At 55.7% G+C, this 17,706-nt stretch overlaps 1 protein-coding gene across 6 annotated transcripts in view; it reads right to left on the bottom strand.

The window, feature by feature from the left end:
* Nucleotides 1–8,179: 8,179 nt before the first annotated feature.
* Nucleotides 8,180–17,706, bottom strand: part of PRKCD (protein kinase C delta) — a 29,030-nt gene continuing 19,503 nt past the window's right edge. For 2 of the 6 annotated variants that reach the window (XM_027587044.2, XM_027587040.2), the window contains 13 exons: nucleotides 17,664–17,695; nucleotides 16,496–16,581; nucleotides 16,108–16,237; nucleotides 15,293–15,393; nucleotides 14,771–14,864; nucleotides 14,459–14,556; nucleotides 14,126–14,299; nucleotides 13,832–13,923; nucleotides 13,176–13,238; nucleotides 12,017–12,155; nucleotides 11,672–11,860; nucleotides 10,939–11,067; nucleotides 8,180–8,848 (listed from right to left, as the gene is read on the bottom strand). In XM_027587044.2, the coding sequence (XP_027442845.1) occupies nucleotides 8,690–8,848; nucleotides 10,939–11,067; nucleotides 11,672–11,860; nucleotides 12,017–12,155; nucleotides 13,176–13,238; nucleotides 13,832–13,923; nucleotides 14,126–14,299; nucleotides 14,459–14,556; nucleotides 14,771–14,864; nucleotides 15,293–15,393; nucleotides 16,108–16,237; nucleotides 16,496–16,581; nucleotides 17,664–17,695 (1,486 nt within the window). In that variant the 3' untranslated portion in view covers nucleotides 8,180–8,689. The remainder of the gene's footprint in view (nucleotides 8,849–10,938; nucleotides 11,068–11,671; nucleotides 11,861–12,016; nucleotides 12,156–13,175; nucleotides 13,239–13,831; nucleotides 13,924–14,125; nucleotides 14,300–14,458; nucleotides 14,557–14,770; nucleotides 14,865–15,292; nucleotides 15,394–16,107; nucleotides 16,238–16,495; nucleotides 16,582–17,663; nucleotides 17,696–17,706) is intronic. The other 4 variants (XM_027587045.2, XM_027587041.2, XM_027587042.2 and 1 more) reach the window with 3 other exon arrangements.

Here is a 17,706-nt window from a genome sequence, read left to right as displayed (position 1 = left end):
ATTCTATTTATTTGAAATGTCCTGAATAGGCAAATCGATAGTCAGAAAGTAGATTAGTAGCTGTCTAGAGTTGGGGTATGGGGGAATTGGGGGTAGTGGTTAAAGGGTATGGGGTATCTTTTTGGGTGATGAAACGGTTCTAACACGGATCGTGGTGATGGTCACACAGCTCCATGAACACACTGAAAACCACTAAATTGTACACCTTAAGTGGGTGGGTTGTATGGTATGTGAATTTCAAAGCGCTCACAGAAAGAAAAAATGCACCTGAGCTACAGGACTTGGCAAAAATCAATTTTGAAAGCATGCCAAGGGGATATCCAGGGGCAGAAGGGTCCTCGGTACACAGATACTGTTCATATGAAGCTTAAAAACAACTCCCCAGACTATGTTCAGGGACGCAGAGAAGTGCTCCTCACTCTGAAAGCAGGTTCTGGTCCCTCCAGAAGAACACAGACAAAAGGAAGAAGCTGTGTGCTCGGGAGGGAGGTCTGAGGGGGGCAATTTTATCTGTCATGTTTTATTTCTCAGTCTGGGGCAGAATCCTCTATACTTTCCTCTATGTCTGAGAATTTTTTTAATAGGATTACTTGTCAGATCAATCACTGCACATCCGGCTGATGTCAGTCAGGGGCACCGGCTCCCCTGTGTTGTCCCCGCCCTGCACCCAGGCTCTGACTTCCCATCACAGATGCAGAAAGAACACCAAATTTTAAGAACCCAACCTTTGCCGCTTGCAGCTTGTTTTTTGCTTCCTCCAGAGTAATGCAATTTTGCTATCACCCTTGCACGTGCTGGGTCTCCCCCAACCTTCCGAAAGTCCGGGAAAACCTACCGAGCTCCTAAAGACAGCCACCAGTGAAACCGTGTGGAGTGTTCCTCTGCGCCTCCGCCCCAGGGCCGCTCTGCCCTCTCCTGCCTGCCCTTGCCCATTAGCACAGCCACACCCCACACCCCACTCCAAGACATGCCAGGCTCCTAGTGACCCCCACCTGCAGGCCACACACCCAGCAGATGCTGGTTGAACCACTTCTCGAAGCCATCCCCTTACCTCCAGCTGGTGTCCCTCTCGGAGAGCTCACCTTCTAGCCAGCCTCTTACAGGCTTGGGGCTGAATCAGGTCTGGCCCCGTTGCCAGGTGGGGAGCAGAGGGCCCCACCACAGGTAGGCGGGGGCTGGGAGCAGGGCTGCCACTCAGGAGACCAAATAGCCCTGGGCCCTGCATATACAGAGCTCTGCCCAGCTCCCAGGCCTCGGCTCTTTCCCATCCCTCTGCCGGGGACTGCTTCTCCGAACCTAGCATCTCACCCGCTCATTCTTCTTAACTTTTAAAAACTGAGTTGTCACCTCCATCAAGAAAAGCACATAGGACAGATATACAGTGTTAACAAATCATTCTAAAGAGATACCTGGTCACAGCAGTCAGGTCAAGAGACAGAACGCCTAGCTGTTCTTTAAAAAACACCTCTAGGGGTGCCTCAGTGGCTCAGTCGGTTGAGCGTCTGACTCTTGATTTCCACTCAGGTCAGGGTCTCAGGGTCTTGAGATCAGCCTGGGGCAGGCCCCGTGCTCAGCGGGGAGTCTGCTTCTCCCCCTCTGCCCCTCCTCCCTCTCGCGTTCTCTTTCTCTCTCTCAAATAAATAACCTTTAGAAAACACCTTTAAACATTATGAAACGTTCTGAACGTCAAGATAGGCACAGAGATTAAAATAGCATCCACAGACCCTCCACTGAGTTCTATGAACCTCTAAAGGTTTTCCTTACATACATAAAACATTTGCTTTAAGAGGCAAAACATTACAGCCCTTGGGGTACCCTCCAGCCCTTCCTCACCCTCCAGTGGTGGCCAGGGTCCTGGCCCAACATGCCCACCACTGCTCTGTGAACTTGCACTTCACACAGAAGTGCCGCCTGAGCTCGGGCTGCATGATTTCATCACCCTGCACACTTGTCCTTCCCCATTGTGCTTTGCCTGCAACGGGGATTTGAGATTTTATCAGCATTGACGCAGGTGGCTTTCTCCCACAGAGAAAGTAGACGAGCCAGTATTCTGCTGCCCAAATTCACCTGCAGCTCCTGATCTTGTCTCCTGCCGAGGACATTCGGGCTACATCCAACTCAGTATTTCATAGACTACGAGCCAATGCACATTCTTGCACCCGTGACTCTCAATGTCACCACCATGACTTTCGCCAGCACAAAAACTCTGGGTCTTCAGTACGCCCAAAGAGTGCCAAATTGCCTTCCAGGGGGAGGGGGGCCAATGTACATCCCCAGCCTCGCTAACAAGGACCCACAGCTTCTTCACATTTCAGCAATTAGCAGACTGTAGGTGTTGCAGGGACCTACTTGTTCTATAGGTCTCTAGATTAGATGTCTCTCTCTGCCTCCAGAAGGCCTTTCCTGGTCCCTGCTGCTCTCCCAGGAAGAGCCAGCATGTCCTCTGTGTACCCACAGCCCAGTGAGCGCCCCACCCCAAGCCCCGGTCATTGTCTCCTTCTGCACCTGCCTCCCCCAAGAGACCATGAGGCCTGTTCCTTGCTCCCAGCATCCTGCAGAGGCCCCAAGATGCAGTCAGCAGTTACTGAATGCTCACAGAATGAATCGAGTCCAGCCTTCATCTCCGATCAGGACCACAAATGTACTAGGAAAGCCCCCAGCGCAGGATCTGACCTCAGTAGCTACTCTAGAAACATCAGTGCAACCAGCCTGTCCACAGCCCCTATGCCACCTGCAGCGCAAGCATTTGGGAGCCTCCGGCAGGGCCTCCAGCTCTGCCTTGGAACATGCTGGGGAGGGGCATGAGGGCTGAGGGGAGACTTTAGTGTGGGCTGTAAGACCCAACAAGAGGGGGCAGCGAAGTCCCTGGTCGCTGGCTGTTCTTTCTGCGGCAGTCTTAACTTCCCATGGAATTTCACGACAGTGATAATTACTGCCTTTCATATCATTTGGCTTTAATTTGAGCCAAGAATGGTGGCATTTGACATTCAAATTTTCTTTTTCATAATTTAAATCTACACGAGACCCACTCGCCATTCATACCCTTCTTAGACACTCATTTTCCTGCTGTCGAGCTGGCTCCCAGCTCAGAGCCCACAGCGAGGGCCGGAGCGGAGCGAGGACTCTGCTGCCGGGTCTGGAGCCGACTCCTCACTCGCGGGCCGCAGCTCCTCGCTCTCAACCCAGGGAGACTCTGTTCCCTCCCTTTCTACACAATTCCTGGACACTATTATCCAGCGCCCAGCCATGCCTTGTACTCAGAGCATTGTTAGGAGACAAAACACGTACGGAGTAAAATGTTCACAAGCTCAGAGTAAGAACAATGGGCTTAGGTTTCCTGAGTAGCCACCACGTGCCAAGCTGCATGAAGAGTTTTCCACGCAGCAGCTTCACAGCCGTGTAGGGCAGGTTACACACAAGCTACAGGTGAAACACTGAGGCTCAGAGAGGCCAAGGAACAGCTGGGGATGGGCAGGCAGGTGTAGACCCAGCTGGGGCTCCACACATGTATCCTATGAATTGGTCATCAGCACTGTCACCTGCTCACCTGATCAAAACAGGGGCATTGGATACCCAGCTATCAACAAACATAACCAGGGTGTAAAGACAATCTTTTTTTTTTTTTGGAAACATACATTGTTTCCAAACGGAGCATTCGAGAATATTTAAGCTTAACAAGATCCATTTTCAATTCAGTGCAAGCCTTTTGTGAAGTGTGTTATTTTTAACTTATTATTGACGCAAAGTGCGCCTAATTCACTTAATTGTTTCTGAATTCATAATTTAAAACCCAGGAAGTTGCTTGGAGAGGCCTGGCCAGTATTTTGGATGGCAGGTTTGTACTGGACTCTGCCAGCCGCAGCTGCCTTGCTCTTGAACGGGGTCCCAACCCTCAGCTGAGGCTTTGGGCCTCTGCCACTCACCAGCTGGTGGACATTGTCTTCTGAGATCCCTGGACTTTGGTCACCCGCCGCTGCTAAGTCCACAAGGCAGGACTGGCAGCCTCCCCTGCTTGTGCCTACTCGTCACCCTGGGCCCCTCCCTGCACCAGAGCAGGGGCAGGGGAGCAGAGAGGGAGGCACAGGATGGTGTAAGGAAAATGAGTAAGGAAAATACCTTCCACAGAAGGCTTTGAGCTTTGCATGCTGCTTAATGTGGGCTGAGCGGCTAATGGCAGGGCTTTTGGAATATGTATTTCTCGGCAGGGAAAGAGAAGAAACTGGGGGGTCTTCTAAGGCTGCTGAAAATGCCTGATTTGGGGACTGGTATTAAAGTTCCAAAGGTTCAAATCACTGAGGCTACAGCGGGCGAGGGTTGGATTCGATCATATGAGAGATCCAGGGAGTAGCCCAGTGCCCCAACCTCACAGGTCTGGCCTCACCTGGGCTGTACTGACTCAGGCCTGGCTCCCACCTTTGGGGGTCTTCCTCTGCCCCTTCTTTGCCACCAGGTTCCGTTTTTCAGTTGTGTGCCTCTCCCCTTCGCCAGCATCAAGGAGATAAGGAGGTGCCTGGGAGGGTAGTCAGGACTCAGAGGAACCAAAACTGGATTTTCAGCCTCTAGCCTCACACAGGGCAACCTGAGGTCCCCTGCTGGGTACCGTCAGGGTGCAGGAGGGAGCCAGGTCCCAGCCAGCTTGGAGGGGCCAAGGAGAAGGCAGGTACGTGGTGGGTTGCAGAGGGGCAAACCCCCAGCCTGCTGACCAAGAGCATCAAAGGGAAGTCCTGGAGCCCACTAGCCCCTCCCACCTTGGCAAATGCGACACACCTCCTTATTTCCTGCTATTAAAACCTGCGATAAACCTCCCAGCTCATATCAGCTGTGCACACCTTAATAAAGAATAAATTGAGGAAATGTGACCCTAATGTTGGGATGAATGCCAGACTGGATTGGAGATATGGACTAGACCCAGGACCCTGTTAAAGGTCAGGGTAAACATCTAGATGTATAACGTTCGCATCCCTGAGCCTCTGCAAAATGGTCCTCCGACACCTGCTTGCTGGAACTTTTCCCCAGGGACTAATGACACAGAGGTGGGTTAAGAACACAACACAGTATGTAGTGCGGAGCCGGTCCTCCCTGGCCTGAGCCGGCAGCAGCGCCCGCCAGCCGGATGACCACCAGAGGGCGCTGTAAGCCCAGCCAGTCGGGGCCTTCTGCCCGGGGACCTCTGGGACCCTGGGTCTGGGAGGTACAGGCTGGTGACTTTGCCTTCCAGGGTGTGGCCTGTTCAGAGCAGCGTTTCCTGACTTCACTTGGATGACCGGGCAAAATGCAGATTCCTGGCTCTCGATCCTGATGCAGCTTGGACCCTCCGGGGAGCTCTGAAAATACTGAGGCCGGGTCCTCCTCCGGAGATCACCATTTTATTAGACCAGAGGCAGCCCAGGCATGGGGGTTCCAACGTGCCGCCAGCACTGAGACCTGCTGCTTGGAACTTGGCGTGGTGGCCATGTCTCCTCCGTACGCAAAGTACACCGGATTTGAGAGCCACTGCCTTAAAGGGACTTGCGCGGTCATTCGCTCACTCATTCACTCATTCACCCCTCTCTGTAGCCCCGCCCTGTGCTTCCAGACCTCTGGGTGCCTTCCTAAGCTGGCACATGGAACTACAGGGTGGAATCATTCTGAACCTTTCTCTCTAACTTGCTCGTTTTGCTCCCTTGGCCTTGCTGGTATCCAATCAGCTCCCCCACTGCTGGGCTTTCTGCTTACTTCCCAATTAGTCCATGCAATGCCAGGCATCCTGGGCCAGCCTCTTGGGGCCTGTGGGTGAGGGTCCTCTGCACAGCTCTGCCTAAGAAGGGGGATGGCTGGGACATGGGGCGGGTGCCTCGTAGGTTTTCATCCAAACTGCCAAGTGGCACCCCCCTGTAGTCTAGTGAGAAGCCCGGCTGGCAGGCCCTCTGTCCTGAGCACGTTTCATCCCATTGAGGGGATGGAGTCACAGTGGCTGCTGATCACAAAGCATATTTGTGTGTCCGTGGGGTACACTTACAGACCTCATCGTCTCCCACACACAGCGGCATGGTTATCCCCATTTGACAGAAAAGGAAGCTGAAGCTCTGGGAGGTTGTCACTCACTGAGGTCACCAACTAGGGACACGAGGGATTTGAACCCAGAGCCATCTGACAGGAGAGCCCCTGCCCCGGCCCCCCCCCCCCCCCCGCCAAGCCCTCCTGCATCCGTGTTACCCTGCCCAGCTCTGACGGTGGGGCCTGGTGTGCAGTGAGCACAGCGCTCCCCCTGGCCCTTGCCGTGGGGGCCAACGGCTCTGCTGTTTGCACACCTGCTTGGTAGGTGGAGGGGAGGAGGCTGCCTGCTTCTAGAGGACCTCCAGATTCCAGGGAAAATGTGGCTCGGGGCCCAGCCACAAGAGGCATTTCCTGAGGCCATTGGGTCAGGCCTGGCACCTCCCCAGCTCTGAGAACAGGCCTGGAGGCAACAGCCTCCAGCCTCCCAGGCAGCTGGGCAGCATCCGGAGGCTGCTTCCCCGTCGCCGTCCCCCAGCTGCTTGAGGTGGGCCTCACAGGCCCAGCCTCTGCCCTTTCTCGGGCTTTGCCTGGCACCGTGGGGTACCAGCATCCGTCCTTAAGGGGGTCCCCAGAACCAGGAGCTCCTCAGAGCAGCAGGATTGTCTCATTTTATAGATGAGGGAATGGAGTCCCAGTGAAAAACTTGAGGATGGCAGAGTGGAAACTCAAACTCCAGGCTCCTGACTCTGGGCACCATGTTCTCCCTGATGCCCTCCACTTACCCCTCTCCACACAGGAGGAAGCTGGGGTTCTCGGTGCGAGGCTCTGCCTTGGAGCTGACAGACAATGGGGAATTCAAACACCAACCAACCGTATTTTTGTTCTAAACCCACTCTGGACAGCCCCAGGGGAGCTCTTGGCGCCTGTGTGTATCGCAGCAGAGGTCGGGGACAGGGGTGCCCCAGCACAGCCCATGCCATGCTGGCTCCCCCACCTGACTGTGAGCCCAAGGGACCAAGCCTCACTTCCGGGCTTTTCCCTGCCCTAGGGCAGAGCAGGGATTCAATGAGGGTGTTTCCTGAAGCGGACGGCTGGTGGATGGAGAGGGGCGGGGGGCTTTATTCTCTCTAGGGAGTTTGCCCCGCCCACCCCCACAGCCCCCTCCCCTGGCCCGCACCAACCCCATCTCCTCCCACCTCTCCCCAGCCTTGGAAACTTGTACCTCAGCCCAGAAAAATGAACTTGCTGGAAGTCTGCTGCTGGCTGTCGGGGCCAGCCAATCAGGCGCCGGGGCACTTGGCCCACCTCTAGGGCTGGAGGGCCAGGGGCTGGCCCAGAAGGCCTGGACCCCGGAGAGCAGGAGAACAGAGACGGGGTGGCGGGGGAGCCAGAGAGTGGGAGACACTGAGGTGGTGGGAAGGGAGAGCTGCCCAGGCTCAGGGCTCAGGGCCGCCACCTCTTGAGTCGTGGAGCCCCTGTCCTTGGGGCACTGCGGGCACAAGGGGGCATGGCCCTCAGCCTCGATACGGCCACTCAGCCATTTCTCATCCTCTTCTCCCTCTGTGCTCCCCTCCCCTTCCCCAGGTAACAAGGACTCTGGAGAAGTAGCTTCTAGAACTAACACAGACCCTTCTGTGGCAGGGACAGGGATACGTAACAGTGAGATGTGGGGTCCCAGCTGGCATCCCGTTGCCTTGCCCCCTTTGACAGATGCGGAAGCTGAGGCTTAAGACGACTGACATGCCCACATCTTTTGGCTGCTCTGGGATTTGAATCCAGATGGGCCTGAGGCCTGAGCTCTATTTCCTTCCTCTTCCCCAGTCTGGGCCAGCCTCTGAGCCTCTGCTCACGCCTCTCCGCCCTCACTCTCCTGACACACTGTCTGCAGCTGGGCCCACCTCCTCCCAACCACTGCCCCACAGACACACTCAGGGGTCCCTTCAGCCACCCAGAAAAGCCTTCTGCTTCAGGCCCAGGGCCTCGGAGCCACAGGAAACCCATAAAAACAAACACATTTGCATGAAAACCCAGGGGTCTGTGTCTGTCGCTAACAGCTTACTCAGCTTCCAGGACAGAGCTGCCAGAGGTGGGAGCAGCTTCCTGGGACAGACGTGTCCCGACAGCCAGGTCAGTACCATTCGGTGTTTATTTAGACACACAGATAAAAGAACCTGGCGGTTCAAAGAGTTTGTGATCCTTTTTCATTTTTTTGTTCCTATATGTGTGTGTGTGTGTGTGTGTGTGTGTGTGTGTGTGTGTGTGTGTATGTGTGTATATATATATATATTTTTTTTTTTTTTAAATCAACACATCACCAGTCCCCCATACGTTTCTTCTCTACTGAGCAATATATACAGCCCTATTATATATATATGTGTGTGTGTGTATATATATATTTTTTCAATAGATAACTACATTCAAGTAATGAAACACAGGATTTACAATTTCCCTCTGATGGCAGAGGAAAAGCAAATTCACACACAGTTCACAGAAGTACCGTAAGAGCCCAGTCAGACAGGAGCTGAGGCCCCTCTTGGGGGCCAGGCGGCAGCAGCAGCAGAAGCCAATCACACTGTTGCTGATTGTGGGAGGCGGGCAGGTGCCGATGAATGGGGACACCGCCCAGCCTGCTCTGCCCAGGCTGTGTGAGCAGGCCATGCTGGCTGACCCAGGCTCCCTGGCTGGGGTGGGTTGGGGGGCATGTCTGGAAGCCTCACTTTTCCAGGAATCTCTCAAATTTGGGGTTCACGAAGGAGAAGCCAGCGAATGCTGTTTGGTCCATGGAGTCGATGAGGTTCTTGTCAGTGTAGGAGAGGCGTGCCTTCTCGTTCAGGAACTCCTGGTCAAAGTTGCTGTAGTCTCCAGGGGACTTCTGCGGGCAGAGGGAAGTGGCACATGAGCAGGACCCAAGGGGTGGCCCTCCAAAGGTCCCCAAGTTCCCAAGACTGCCTCCCACACACCTCAGAATCCCTGTGGTGCTGGGCTAGGCCAGAGCTGGCCTTATTAAGAACAGAAAGAGAGGCAAACCATAAGAGACTCAACTCTAGGTAACAAACTGAGGGTGCCTGGAGGGGAGGTGGGTGGGGGGCATGGAGTAACTGGGTGATGGGCATGAAGGAGGGCTCGTGATGTGAGGAGCACTGGCTGTTATATGCAACTGATGAATCACTAAACTCTACCCTGAAACTAATAATACACTATATGTTAACTAAGTTGCATTAAAAAAAAAAAGAGAGAGAGAGAGTGAGAACAGAAAGGGAGTCTCTCCCAACAGCCAAAGAGGAGCCCAGCTGGACAGTTTATCATCCCCCCAAGGGGATGAAGGAAGCCAACAAAGAGCCCTGGGCCTGGATAAGGAGAGGTGGGCATCGTCCTGAACGGGGCTCTAGCAAACGACAGCCCATGAGCAAACCCCACCCACCACCTGTTTTTATAGGCCCCAAGAGCTGTAAGAACAGATTTCACATTTTTAGTGCTTAGGGAAAAAAAATCAAAAAGGAGATTAATATTTTAAGACATGTAAACACGAGATGAAACCCAAATTCCAGTGTCCGTAACTGAAGTTTTATTCATACAAAACTATACCAATCCGTTGACATATTTTCTACGGCTGCTTTATTGAGACCGTCTGGCCTGCAAAGCCTAAAATATGTACCATCAGACTGTTCCAGGAAAAGTTTGCCAACTCTCCGCTTCTAAGGATACAATGAAATCGGAATAGAAGAGATCTCAGGCCGGTGGCCTTTAGGCCAAACTAAGCAGGCAGGTACAATCATTTTGACTGGCATTGGGTTTTAATGGGATTTGAGCCAGTCATTTTAAAATTGGGCAATTTGATGTAAAAATCCAGATTTCTGGCTTCTTTTGAAAACGGGCAGCCTTGGGCCCATTTCCCGGCGTGTGCACTCCTGGTGTGGAGGTCCCCTTGGACAGCTCGCCCTATGCCCCCAACCATTTCCCACGGACCCACACACCTGCCCTGTGCTTTCTGGTGCAGAGAAAGAAATCTACCCCTCTTTCTATCAAAGGCAAGAGACTGCGAGCAGACTGTGTGATTCTCCTCCAGCCAGCCTGGCCCAGTAATAAGGTGCCCGGCCCAGCAGGCCCCCGAATTTGAGCTCCCTGGAGCTGGGGAAGCTCTCCGGCCTCAAGGGACAATGCGGGGCACATTACACAAGCTGCCAGGGGGTCCTGACAGAGAGAAAGCCAGAGGGAAGAGCTGCGGTCAGAGAAGGGCCACGGAGTCCAACTCCTTATCTGAGAATTCTGGCCCCAACCTGCCTCTGCTCTCCTGCTGGCTCCTCTGTAGATCCCGGGCCTCTGTGGGAACATCCCTCCTCCGTCTGGAATGCCTCCCGGCTGCCCTCCCCGCCCCACCCATATCCCTGCTTCTTCTCAGACCCACTCTGTTCTTTGCATCTGGGCTCCTGCTGACAGACTCCTCTGGTGACAACTGATCATGTGTGGTCTTGTGACAGTTCTTGCATTGTTGTCTTATATCATAAACCATCATCAGTGAGCAAGCTTCTTATCTCTCCGAGGAGCTGCAGCTCCTCTGGCTCTGCGCCTCCCGCTCTGTGCTTTGCACCCAAGAGGCACTCAGCATTTCCAAGATGTATTGGAAGATGGATTGGGTGAATGGAGGGAGGGAGAAGCCTTAACTCTGATTCCCAAAGCATAGTCCCCTGCATACAGCGCCATTAAAGAAGGTCTACTGAAGGGTGGCTGGACCTACAGTTCCCACTGTTTGTTGACTGACTGACTGACTGACTGGGGGGGGGTGCGGTGAGAACACAAAGGTAGAGGCAGAGACAGAAGGTGCCGGGGCTGCCAAGGAAGCAGGCTTGCTGGAAGAATGGAGAGGAGGAAAACATGCAAGTGAAGAGAGAGGAGAGGCAGGGCCTGGAAGGCAGTGGAGAGCAACAGCAAGTGGGTGACCCCCACAGGAGCGGGATCACCTACCACTTTGGGCTTGAAGGGCGGCTCCATGGCCCGTTTCTCCAGCAGAGTCCAGTTGATGGTCTTGAAGAAGGGGTGGATTTTGATGTTCCCGTTCACTCCTAGCCTCTTGGTTGTATCCCTTTCAAGCAGCTGCAACCCAGCAGGGGCCCTGGTTAGCCCCGAGGACATTGGGAAATCCAGAGCCCCAGCGAACCCCAAGCAGGCCCAGGGGTGTCCAGGCGGGTCTAGCCCAGCCCTGTAGCCCAGCCCAGGGCCTCTGGACCCGAGAGGGTCCTCTCTGGCCTGCTACCCTCCTGGGTCCCCCAGACATAACAGGCCATGCAGGAGGCCTGCCAGGACTTTCTGCCCTGGGCCCGTGAGCAAAAGCAGTGGTGTTTACTGGGTGTTTAAGATCTGCCTGGCACAGACCCGAGCACCACATATTTATGTTCCCTTCCCCAAAACTCTGCGAGGCAGGTTCTCCCACAGCCTCCATTTGGCAGATAAGGAGACAGACTCAGAGTTCAGCTTCAGGTCTGTCTCCTGACCCTAAGCTCGTGCTCACTGTACCAGGCTGATTCGGTGCAGCGGACGCAGGAGCTCCTGGGAACGTGGAGAGCGAGCAATACCCCCAGCGTGTTAGGACCAGAGCAGCAGTGAGGCTGCCATTCCAGAGACGAGGGGCTCCTGGCCTACCTATGACCTGCATGTCTGCTGGTCCCTGCCCCAGCCAGCCTGGCCCAGAGTCTCCCACCTTCTCCAGGATGTCCTTGGACTCCTTGGTGATCCAGCGGGGATAATGTGGTGTGTCCACACGGATGGACTCAAAGAGTTCGTCCTCATCGTCACCATGGAAGGGGGACTGTCCGATGAGCATCTCATAGAGGAGGACTCCAAAGGACCACCAGTCCACGGAGAATGAGTACTTCAGGCCCTGCAAGATCTGGGGCAGGAGAGGGGGGCCGGAGCTGAGAGGAGCGCCCGAGCAGGAGGCCTGGCCAGGCTTCCTCGTCCTCCCACCCGTGGCCCGGGACGGTCTCCCAACCCTGCTGACGCAAGGGATCGGACCGGGCTGGTGGCCGGGAGCACGCCCGCTCACCTCAGGGGCGATGTAGTCCGGGGTGCCGCAGAAGGTGCTGGCCCGTTTGTCCCCAAATATGTTCTCTTTGCACATCCCAAAGTCGGCAATCTTGATGTGGCCGTCCTGGTCCAGCATCACGTTGTCCAGCTTGAGGTCCCTGAGAGGGGGCAGGAAAGGGAGTCACCGGGGGCCAGCTCCCCTCCTCTCCTCCCAGCCCCCGTGCCTCCATTTCCAACCCTGTGAGCCTAGGACCTCCCCCAGGGAGGTCGAGGGAACGAGAAAGAGAAAAGGAAGCCGAAGGAGAAAGAGGTGCTAAAAACAGGCGTTTCCTGCGAAACACCTGCTGGTGTGCCACGTGCTGGATACACACCACCTGACTTCCTAAAGCCCACACTGAAGCCCAGAGAGGCGACGTCACTCGCTCAGGGTCACCTAGCGGTCAGCCACGGATGTGGCCCTGGGCTCAGGTTTGCCTGACTCCATAAGGGCAGGGACCATGTCTGTTTTATACAGTTTGTGGTTTCAGTAGATAATAGATGCACATGGGGTACTAGAAAAGGGCAAACAGCAGAAGTCCATCTTCACTAACCTCGGTGACCAGGCCCGCCCCAGAGCGGTCCTAGGCACGGGCAAGCACACTACAGTTGCGGCTCCCCCCAGCATCTTGTCAAACCCGAGCCCCAACATTCGATCCACACTGTCCCGTGGGTTCCATTTCCCCTTGACCACGCATCTCGGCTTTGTCCCACATCAGTGCCCAGAGCTTAGCATCAGCCTTACTGATGGGGTCTGTACTCATCCACTGCGGGATGGGACTGTCATTTATTGGGCGAGAATTGATGGAAGCCGGCCCTACTGACGGCTCAGATGGGGCTTGGGAGCAAGATTGATTGCTCCCAGGAAGGGAGAAGGCGTCCCAGGCAGTTCCGCGCTCCCGCCAATGGCGCCAAGTATGGGCAACGAGCTCCCAGTCCCTGGCGCTGGGCCAGCCTCAGCAGAGGGGCCACAGGAATCCGAGCAATGGAGTAGGAGGCTTAGGCAAATACCCAACTAAAGCCTGACTCCGAGTGGAGATGGGGCCATGGCTGGGCTGGGCCTCACGCAGAGCATTTTGGGGGATACGATGGGGTTGGAGCTTTCCCTCCTAAAACCCCCCCATTCCCCGCCCCCCCGGCACCTGTAAATGATCCCTTTGCTGTGCAGAAACTGTAGTCCACAGACTATCTCGGCTGCATAAAACCTGGAGGACAGAGAGAGACAAAGTGTTCTGGGATTTCTGTGACCAGTTCCTGCTTCTCCCTGGGCCCCCATCCCTGCCCCCAGGGTCAGGAAATGCTGCAAATAACTCCATGGACAACCTGGGCCTGATTAAGCACATCTTGTATCAGGCAGGAACGGGCTGGCAAACAAGGCTAAAAAGAAAATGATGAAGGAAAAGCTCCAAATGAGACAACTCTCTGTCCTAAGAGTGTATACCTTTATACAGATGTACACACGTGCACACACACACACAGACACACACACACACACACACAGTTGGGGGGGTACATGCCAGTCTGGGGGCCACACACCAGGGGCCTGTGTTGTACAACATCACCATCTGCAAGGCTGCCCGGGCCCAGGCTACGGAGGGGACAGGACCCTGGAACGTCTGTGCTGTGCCACCAGCCACTCGCTCACCATCCATGGCTTCCCATATGCTGGGGACAGTCCCAGCTACCCCAAGTCTCCCAATCCCCAGCTCTAGCCCAGGCTGGCTTCTCTGGGGAGAGGGAAGAAGGAACAGATGGTAGACCAGCAGTGGGCTCCCCCCGCAACAGGGCCCTCACGTACGTGGCACGGTAGAGCTCGAAGCGGCCTTTGTCCTGGATGTGGTACATCAGGTCCCCCCCATTGAGGAACTCCATCACGAAGAACAGGTGGTCCTGCGGTGAGAAGAGGGGTGAACAGAGGCACGGTAAAGGGCAGAAGGCTGTCTACTGAGGGCCAGCGGGGGCAAGCCCCAACAGGAAGTAGGGGACACCTCTGCCCTGGAGGACCCGGGGGCGCGGAGGACGTGGCCCTGCCCCGGGGGGCTGAGGGAGAGGCTGTGGCTCCAGAGGCAATAACAATGGCAGAGCCGGGCACCTTGGTCTGGAACGTGCAGAAGAGGTGGGTGAGAAAGGGATTCTCCCAGGCGAGTGCCAGCACCCGCTTCTCCACCATGGTGCACTCCACATCATCGTCAATCAGAACCACATCCTTCTTGAGGGCCTTGATAGCAAAGAACTCCTTTTTGCTCTTCAGCTCTGCGAGCAGCACCTGATGGGTAGGCAGGATGGTGAGCAGGAGAAAGCCAGGCCAAAGGGCCAGGGCACCACAACCCCACCCCATCAGGAAGAAGCCAGGTAGGGTGGGGATACAGGTGCCCTTGCTGGGCCCAGGTCCCTTGAGCTGCCCCAGGGCCCAACGACCCCTTACCTTTCCAAAGCTGCCTTTGCCCAGGACCTTGTGGAAGGTGAAGTTCTCAATGTTGCACCTGGTGCTGCCCTCCCAGATCTTGCCGTAGGTCCCGCTGTCTGCCCAAGAGATGGTGCTTTAGACTCAGGTCTCTCTCTGCCGAGTCCCCTCCCTTAGGGCCAAGGGGTGGGGTGGGGTGAGGGGCCTCAGAGAAGAAAGGGCTCCCTCTCCAGGAGTGGTGCCTCCTGTCAGGTCTTGGCCACGGAGGGAGGTCAGGCCCCCATCTCGAGTCCTAGTGGGGAGTGGGGGCTTTCCTGGGGGAAATAGGCCCACCTTCACCTGGGACAATATCTCCAGAGACTCCTGGCTTCCTCTCAAAATTCTGGTAGATTCCAACAGTCTCTGTTTCTGATTTTCGGGAGGGTCTCTGGAGGAAGGGATAGAGGTTGGGGAGGCAGACAGTCAGTCATACCATCATCAGAACTCCCAGCCCAGAGGTAGGACCCCCACCATCCATAACTCTACTCTCAAAACCAATGGAGGCCAGCAGGGGCAAAGTCCAGGACCTCCAGGTAGTGCACGTGCGCGTGCATGGACACACACGCACACTTCCTGTGGCACAGGGACACCTTGATGGTCTCGAAGGCACCAGTTACAAACAAAAGTTTTGTACACTGAGCCCCACCCTCCCAACCACTTACTCAATAGATTATTTGTGTTGCCTTCGCTTGTAATTGATTCTAGAATTTTACCTTGAAGTTTTATGGCATTCCTCAAGCCCCACCCACACCTCTATAAACACTCCCCCCCCGCCCCCCCCGCCCCCCGGCCAGGGTTCCCATAGTGCCTGCCCACCTGGCTCACTTGGTTCAACGCCTCGGCCAAGAGCTTCTGGTTAATGCCGCAGAGGTTGGCCACCTTCTTCTGGCACTTATGGTGTACATTCATGCCACAGTCTGGGGGAAAGCAGACAGGGCCATCAGGGCCCCTGCCCAGGCAGGACCAGACAGGCCACCCGCAGGCTCCGGAAGAACCGTCCCCCTTCCCCCAGGCTCAGCCAAGGGCAGGGAGGAGGGGAGGAGGGAGTAGGAGGAAGCAGAGCTTTGGTGGGGTCTGCTGGGTTTCCCGTCTTTAGAAAAAAATGCATCTGAAGCACCATGAGCACTTCAAACTTTTCATTATTTAAAGAAGAAAAAACAAAAGCAGAAGCTATGAGACCTAATTCTAAACCCTTTAAAGAATGTCTAGGACAACCTAGACAAGTCACTTTCCCTCTAGGAGGTCTCCTGTTTCCGCCTCGCTAAAGCCTGGGGAGGGGGCAGGGGTCTGCGAGGCATGTTTGCTGAGCACCTGCTAGTGTGCGTCAGGCCTCAGCTGAACACCTTCTCTCTGCTTGCCCCTCACGGCTCTCTGGGCCCCACTCGACTCTGACCCTATCTTACCCATGAGGACACTGAGCTCGGAGGTGTGGGGCCTCCTGGTCACATAGCAGGTAACCGGGAGAGGCAGAGGTGGTGGGGCCAGTGGAGAGGGGCCACCGAGCCCCCCTCCTCCAGCCACGGAGCCACGGCTACATTAGTTAGTCGGAGTTTACGAGGTCTGGGTGGGTCGGCGCCAGCGGGGAGGGCCCTCCTGCCCTGCCCTAGCCCCCAGAGCTGGGGAGCACGCACCTTCACATTTTAATCCCTGCTTCACCAGCCCCCAGAGCAGGCTGCCACAGTGGTCACAGAAGGTGGGGCTCATGTAGTTGTAAACCTTGAATCGGTGCGGCATGTCAATGTTGAAACGTTCTTTCTGGAACTGGGGGGGGGTCACATGTTGAGGGTCACAGGCCAGCGTCAGCTCCTTCCTCAACCCCTAGCTCTCCCCCAACCCCATGCATGGCAAGCCCTAAAAGGGCTCCACTGGGGACTAGGCAATCCGAAAGTCCCAGGATGGACCAGGAAAAATGGGGAGAAGGGTGAGCTCCACAGGGAAAGGCTGGGGAGAGCCTGAATCCCTCCCAGGTGGCGAAGCCCCCCCCCCCCCCGCAGGCGCCCCCTCCGGGCCCAGCCTCACTATTGTGTCCCGGCTGTTGGCTGCGGTGCCTGTGCACCGACCGATGATCTTGTCGATGCATTTCTTGTGGATGGCCGCGTTGCATTCTTGAGGAGGCACAGGCCGGGGGGGGATGGGAAGGCAGCAGGAGAGGCAGGGCTATGAGCTGGTGCCGCTGGGCCAGTCCAGCCCTCCTCTACAAAGCCACTGTTCTCCCTGACCGCCCACCCCCTCACCCCACAGAGGCTGGGGCCCACAGCTTGCTTTTTCTCTCCTCCTGCCCGCCCTGGCAGGATGGGCCTGGAAAGAGTAGTGGCAGGGAGGACAGTCCAATCCGGAGGATCTCAGAGATTAGGGAAGGCTCAAGGGGGCCTAGTGGGCAGTGGGGGGGGGGGGGGTGCGCAGCAGTGAGAGGCACGGAGTGTTGCTACAAGAGGACCACAGGCAGGACAGCAAATGGGTCCCAAGCTCTCTCTCATGCTCCAGCACGTGGGTTCACACACACACACACCCAACACAAAGACCCTGGGACATACGTATTGATGCATAATAACGACAGTGGGCTCTCTGCATAGAACTGTTACTATGTGCCTGTCACCTAAAATGCAGCTTTATACATTTTATCCCATTTGATCTTCATAATGGTTACTATCCGTATTTTACTGAGGCACAGAGAGGTTAAGTCATTCTGTCTCAGGCCCTCCAGATAGGAAGTGGCGGAGCTGGAATTCGAACCCAGGCCATCTGGCTCCAGAGCCCGCATTCAGAGCCACTGCCATGGTGTGTACATGTGTACCTGGACACACACGTACCCCCACAGAAGCATGCACGCAGCCAGGGGTGTACTGGAAAAGGTCGAACAGCCTGTCTGGGGGAAAAGAGCCGCGATGGGTGGCATCGGCTGATTTCTGTGTACGCACCACACCAAGGCCCATTTCAGGCTACCAGGGTGACACTTCCAAACATGAGGGGCAGGGAAGCGACGCAGGGAACTGGCTTCCGAGAGCCAGAGCAAAGCCCGCCCGTGCGCCCGCGGGACGTGGCTCTCGTATGGACACTCAGATGTGGGAATCTCCACACACACCCTCAAGCACACAGGGCGCCCCCGTCCAGGCACACAGTCCTAACACAGGGACACAGGGCACTGGTGGGCACACGGGCGTGCAAACCAGGCCGAGGAGACACTTACGTCTGCATTTGTAGCCTTGCTTGTTGAGACCCCTGAAAGACAA

The sequence above is a fragment of the Zalophus californianus genome, chromosome 1, assembly GCF_009762305.2.
Source record: "Zalophus californianus isolate mZalCal1 chromosome 1, mZalCal1.pri.v2, whole genome shotgun sequence".
Lineage (NCBI taxonomy): Eukaryota > Metazoa > Chordata > Mammalia > Carnivora > Otariidae > Zalophus > Zalophus californianus.
This window is presented reverse-complemented; position numbering and strand designations above follow the sequence as displayed.